We start from the raw sequence: 6,119 nt of genomic DNA, 5'->3' as shown, positions 1-6,119 counted from the left end.
CCTGAGGGTGTAGTGAGGGTGAAGAGTGTGTGATCCAACTCTGACTTATTGAAGCCACGTCCATTCAAGGTTTTGCTCAAGTTGTTGTACCACGCTCTTGGTGATTGCTTCAAGCCATAGATAGCCTTCTTTAACCTCAGTACATTCCCTTTCTTCACTTGATGTTCTAGACCTGGTGGAGGATATATGTAGACTTCATCCTCAAGCTCTCCTTGTAAGAATGCATTCTTTACATCCATTTGCCACAATCCCCATCCAAGATTAACCGCCAAGCTTAGAACAATCCTAATGGTGTGTAGCTTAGCTACAGGTGCAAATGTCTCAATATAATCCTTCCCATATGTCTGAGTGAACCCTCTTGCCACTAATCTAGTCTTCTTCCTCTCAATCTGCCCATCAGCCTTGTATTTGATTGTAAAGATCCATCTACTAGACACTGCCTTCTTCCCTTTTGGTAGTTCACTCTCATACCATGTATCATTCTTTATCATAGCTCCTGCCTCAGCTCCCACTGATTCCTTCCATTCCTTATCCTTCATTGCCTCTTCATAGCTTCTTGGGATGTGATTCTCATCCAAGTTTACCATGAAAGCACAATGTGCTTCTGGATATTGAGCAAAGGAGCACACGGCTTGAGAAGGATGCTCCACAGCTTGGGCATTGTAGTACACTCTCGTGTTTACCCAGCTAGAAGGATCCTTCCTTATCCTTGTACTCCTTCTTAGTGGTTGCACAACCGGTTCTTCTTCCCGTTGTTCTTCTACCACTTCGTTTTGAGAAGCTGTTTGTATCACACCATGATCATGCCCATGACCATCAGAGCCTATGCTCTCTTCTCCTTCATCCTCTACTCCTCCATCATCTTGGTTAGCCTCTTGCATAGGCTCTTCATTCTCCTCTCCTCCCTCATGATCAAGGTGGGATGGTGAACCAACTTCAGGAGGTGTAGTCGTGTGATCTCTTGGATCCTGGGATGTACTGATTCCAAGACCTTCAAGGATGATCCGCAAGGTGGTGGCCTTGTCTGATGTTAAGTCCTTCAGGTCTTCTTGATTCTTTTCTTCATAGTACCCTCTATCTTCTAAGAACTTCACGTCTCTAGATACAAGTACTCTTCTTGCTATAGGATCATAGCACTTGTATCCTTTCTGTGTAGCTGAGTATCCTATGAATACAGCCTTAGTACTTCTTGCTTCTAGCTTGTTGCGCATCTCTCCTGGTTTGAGCACAAAGCATAGACATCCAAAGACTTTCAAGTAATCAAGAACTGGCTTGTACTTGTTTAGAACTTCAAATGGAGCCTTCTCATTCAGAATCTTGGTTGGAGTTCTATTGATCAAGTAACAAGCAGTGGCAACTGCATCACTCCAAAATCTCTTTGGAACGTTACTCTGAAACATAAGTGACCTTGCCACTTCCATGAGGTGCCTATTCTTCCTCTCAGCCACTCCATTTTGCTGTGGAGTATACGGACAGCTTGTTTGATGTAGAATCCCATATTGTGATAAGTGCTGCTTGAATGCATTGCTTGTGTACTCTCCTCCATTATCTGATCTCAAAATTTTAATCTTAGCATGATAATGGTTAGTCACATACGTTTGAAAGTTCCTAAATGCATCAAGTACCCTATCTTTGGTCTGAATTAAGGTTAACCAGGTGTATTTGGATTTTTCATCAATGAATGTGACAAAATACTTATAGCTATCTCTAGATAAGCAAGGCGCAGTCCATACATCTGAATGAACTAGATCAAAGCAATTCTCATAAACAGTAGTAGACTTTTGAAACACAGTTCTACAATGCTTGCCTAAAATGCAAGCTTCACAATTTTTGTTTTCAAACACAACACCTGGTACCATTAAGTTCAAAGCTTTAAAGATAGCTGGATCCAAGGATGCGTGTAGAACCGTCATCACCAGCATGTCTTCTTGTTGCCATTTCTCTACAGCCGCTTCAATGGAGACCTCTTGTTGATCTCCTCCCTGAGTAATGAGTTTCGGAGCCTCCCCTGTTGTGATGTTCCCCCACAAACCCTTACTTCCCACCGCAGTCTTCACCATCCGAGACCACACAAGGTAGTTGCTACCTTTGAAAGTAACCGCTACCTTCATCCTCATGTTCATCCCATGTTCCATCTTTACTCAGCTTGACTTGAACAGCTTGAATCTGATGAAATCTTGAATCTTGAATCACGTACACACACCGAACGTAGCACAGCTTCAACTAGAACGTATCACAGCTTCAACACCTTCAAAGCTACTCGCGTGTAGCTTTAAAGCCTTCCGTTTGTAACTCTCTAAAGATCAACCCCAGATCCTAATGGACCTGGCTCTGATACCATATAAGATTTAGAGATCCTTAGAGTGATTAGAATATAAGTGAGAGTTTAAGTAGAGATTAGAAAGAGATTGTGAACAATTAAGAGACTTGAGAGCCGATTAGTGTCTAAGAGAGAATCATTGTAACTTAAGAGATTAGAGAGACTCAGAACTGCTTAATCTTATTGCTGAGTGAGGTTACATATTTATAAGAGAGACATAAGGGTTTACAAGAGAAGAAAGGAGCACTATTGAAGCATGTGGAGTCAAGGGTCGCTTTTGAATGGACGGATGGGAAGCCTTACATGCTTTGGCTCTTTACAGCCTGTCACAGCCTGTCTTGCTCTTCCCTTATCCACTCAACGATCTGATCCTCTCCACTAAGCCCTCAAGGTAACATCTGCTTGTTACCGTTTCACTTGGTCGAGGTTAGGTAACCTTTGGTCGAGACATTTGGTACGGACGGTACGGCCATGTACGGCCTTGTACGGACGTCCGTACCATGCTTGCCCAAAATCCCCTCATTCTCTTCCTCCTCTTCTCTTCCACTTCTTATCTCTTCATGTTCATATCTTCAACTCATCTCAACACTATCTATACATGTAAATTTAAGTAAATTATATAAATATTAATGTTTGTATTCCTAAAGATGCATGCATGTATACAAGTTCGAACATCCAGACTATGTTGACCTACATTCAAGCCATGAATGGTTTCTAGAGTATTCATGTTTGTATTTGTTTAAGTTCCAATGTTTTTCCGTGTAAAATGTTTATACTTAGAACAAACATTACTATGATCTGCAAAATCATTAGTACAATACATGTGGTTTCTTTTCCCTAATTCACGTATATTTTGCCAATAAATTATGGAAGGCACATTGCTAAGTGGGTATTAAAGGCCATATATACCATATTGAACATAGTCTAATTCCATTAACAACAACCCTTGAACATAGTCTAATTCAATTTAGAGATCATAAGGAGCAGAGGAACATTAACAATGACAATAGCTGACTAGTCCCTCGACAATGAGACAATATGCTTTTTGATATATATACATATGTATATCATATAATACCAAACCATATTGTATACACGCATGTTGAATACTGTTACAACTTGACCAAAATTATTTTCTCTTCTCCATATGTTTATAGCTAAGAGAAAAGATTCATGAAACTGGACCTGTTTGAATCTTGTCCCTTTCACAAATCTCCCAATATATAAATAAAGACCTTTAACTCCTAAAACCAAAAACCATCATCAACCACTTTAAAACTTTCTAAGCAAGAGACTGAGAGAACTCCGATTTTCTTTCTAAGATTTTCTCAAATCAACAAAAACAAAATGGCTTTTTGGTCTGCTGAAAATGCTACTAAAGCCTACCTTACTACATTGAAACAGGTAAGAATTTATTTATTTTATATATTTGAATAAATTAGAAGATATCTTATGATTCATTAATTAATTAGTGTTTTGAAAAATATGATATGGATCGATGCTATAAAGATAACTATTGTCTACCTAGTATTAATGTCACATTTTGACATATGTATATCCATTTTGCAGGATCAAAGAACAAAAGAACCAAACGTGGCTGAGTTCATATCGGCTCTAGCCGCCGGAAATAACGCAAGAAAGATCGTCGTGGCTTGTGCCGGTGCAGCAAATGCTGACATAGTCGTTGCCCTAATCGCTGCGGCTAATCAAACGCGCGGTCAAGTGGTATGCGTCTTACGTGGCATAGAAGAACTAATCATATCCAAGAAAATGTTGGAACCATCAGAGATTCATCAGATACAATTCGTGGTTGGAGAATCTAACGACAACACTCTAATTAATGATCATTTTGGAGAAGCAGATTTCGTTCTCGTCGATTGTAATCTCAAGAACCACCAAGATATTGTTAGAAAGATTGTTAATAACCATGAAGAAAACGCAAGAACCGGCGGTGGAAGCGGTGTGGCCGTTGTGGTGGGTTATAACGCGTTTTCGAGAGGATCTTGGAGATTTAGCGATGGGAGGAAAACGCAGTTTTTACCTATAGGTGAAGGGTTGCTGGTGACGAGGGTTAACGATAATGGTAGTTATAACCAGAAGACGATGAAAAAGAACAATGGCCATCATCATCACCATGACCACGTGAGAAAGAGTAATTGGGTGGTGAAAGTTGATAAGTGCACAGGAGAGGAGCATGTGTTTAGAGTTAGGGCTCCACGAGGAGAAGCCATTATTGGAGCTTAATTAAACATTTAGATATCATTGGGTACTTTAAAGCAAAAATCACCTCTGTAATGGTTCAGACGAGTGGAGTAGTAAGAAGATTAGTTATTTTGTATAAGTAATTAAAAAGAGTTTGGATTAGTATTGGAGTGTTATGTTTGTATGAACAGAAAATATGTGTTTCATTTTCTTTTCTTTTTGTATGTGTGAATATGAAGAGATGTGTTTCGTTTTTAATTTCTTTTCATTTTGGACTTTATTTCGTGAGCACATGTACATACATTGTGATTCTTCAGATTTTGGATGTTTAGCAAATAAACTATTCAATAATTCACATGCACGAGAAAAGATGCCGGCATCTGAGACTAAAACAATGAAATTATATTATCAAGAAAGATGTATTATTTATCTATGCAAGTTATATCTTTCTTATACATTATCTTCAAAATAGATATCAAGAGCCATGTAGGGTTCTCTTGAGTCTTATCCTTTTCCTTCCAATATCAATATTACTAGTTGTGTCTCCATTAAACTCAAGGATCGTAACTATATATCTTCTATATAAGATGAAGGAAGGGTGCGATTGAGTCCGCCAAACTTGGGCGAGAGATGTGACTAGTTTATGGCCTATACTATATATGTATGTGTATTAGCGTATACACACACACATATATATATATATATATATATATATATATAATCAAGGTGTGTGAATTTTATTTGGTATGAATACAAGACTTTTGATTCTTATTTCAGTTGACTCAAATATATGCTCAAGGCTTAAAGGATAGTACGTTTTCAAGATATGGGGTTTAAATTCTCATCAATCTACATTTTAGAAGTTATGGTTAGTAATAATAAGGCATGTACATAAACTAGGAGGCATTCAAGGTTTTCTTCTTTGAATTAGTCATTGCATTAAGTATATGTTATTTTCAAAAAGATATATTGACAATGATCAATTCATTAATGCATGCATTGTCACAATGTGCAAGACAACAATGAATCACGAACGACCCATGAGCTTGCCATATCCCCATGACCACCCCCCCATTTCCCTTATCCACATCCTACTGTACAAGAAAATGACATTTCCATAATAAGTTAGATATCGATGTATTACACAAAATTTAATAAGCGTCTCAATAGACTTTTTCTGTGAACCTTTAGGTTCACCAACCAATAGAAAGTTGTCATTTTAGATCTAGTATCTTTTAATTAAAGAAACAAAATAACTTGCCAAATTATATTATGCTTTTAAAATAAAAAATAAAAAATTAAATAAATAAAAATAACAATAGTTCTAAAAAAAGTTAAGTAGAGTTTAGTGTTTAAGATTTATAATTTAGAATTTATCCAAATGTTTAGTGTTTTTCCAAGGGTTTAGGGTTTACCTAAGGGTTTAGGGTTTACCCAAGGGTTTAGGGTTTACCCAAGGGTTTAAGGTTTTCCCAAGGGTTTAGGGTTTAGGATTAGAGTTTAGGTTTAGTGTTTTGTTAACAACATGTTTAGTGTTTTTCCAAGGGTTTAGGGGTTTACCCAAGGATTTAGGGTTTACCCAAGGATTTAGGGTTTA

The 6,119-nt window shown here is 37.7% G+C and overlaps 1 protein-coding gene across 1 annotated transcript; it reads left to right on the top strand.

Annotated features, from left to right (window-relative positions):
• Positions 1-3,523: 3,523 nt before the first annotated feature.
• LOC106332404 lies at positions 3,524-4,790 on the top strand. Its single transcript, XM_013770867.1, has 2 exons — positions 3,524-3,724; positions 3,890-4,790. Exons 1-2 carry the CDS (start codon positions 3,668-3,670, stop codon positions 4,562-4,564), a joined length of 732 nt encoding a protein of 243 aa, XP_013626321.1. The 5' UTR covers positions 3,524-3,667; the 3' UTR covers positions 4,565-4,790.
• Positions 4,791-6,119: the final 1,329 nt, after the last annotated feature.

This window comes from Brassica oleracea, chromosome C3 (genome assembly GCF_000695525.1).
Source record: "Brassica oleracea var. oleracea cultivar TO1000 chromosome C3, BOL, whole genome shotgun sequence".
Taxonomy (NCBI): domain Eukaryota; kingdom Viridiplantae; phylum Streptophyta; class Magnoliopsida; order Brassicales; family Brassicaceae; genus Brassica; species Brassica oleracea.
Note: the sequence above shows the minus strand (reverse complement) of the source record. Positions and strands in the feature narration are given on the sequence as shown.

Bases quoted from the DNA above. Each gene is read 5' to 3' on its own strand.
- LOC106332404 (XM_013770867.1), top strand. From the start codon at position 3,668: ATGGCTTTTTGGTCTGCTGAAAATGCTACTAAAGCCTACCTTACTACA. The intron at 3,725-3,889 runs GTAAGAATTTAT...TCCATTTTGCAG, and splicing joins ACCTTACTACATTGAAACAG to GATCAAAGAACAAAAGAACC.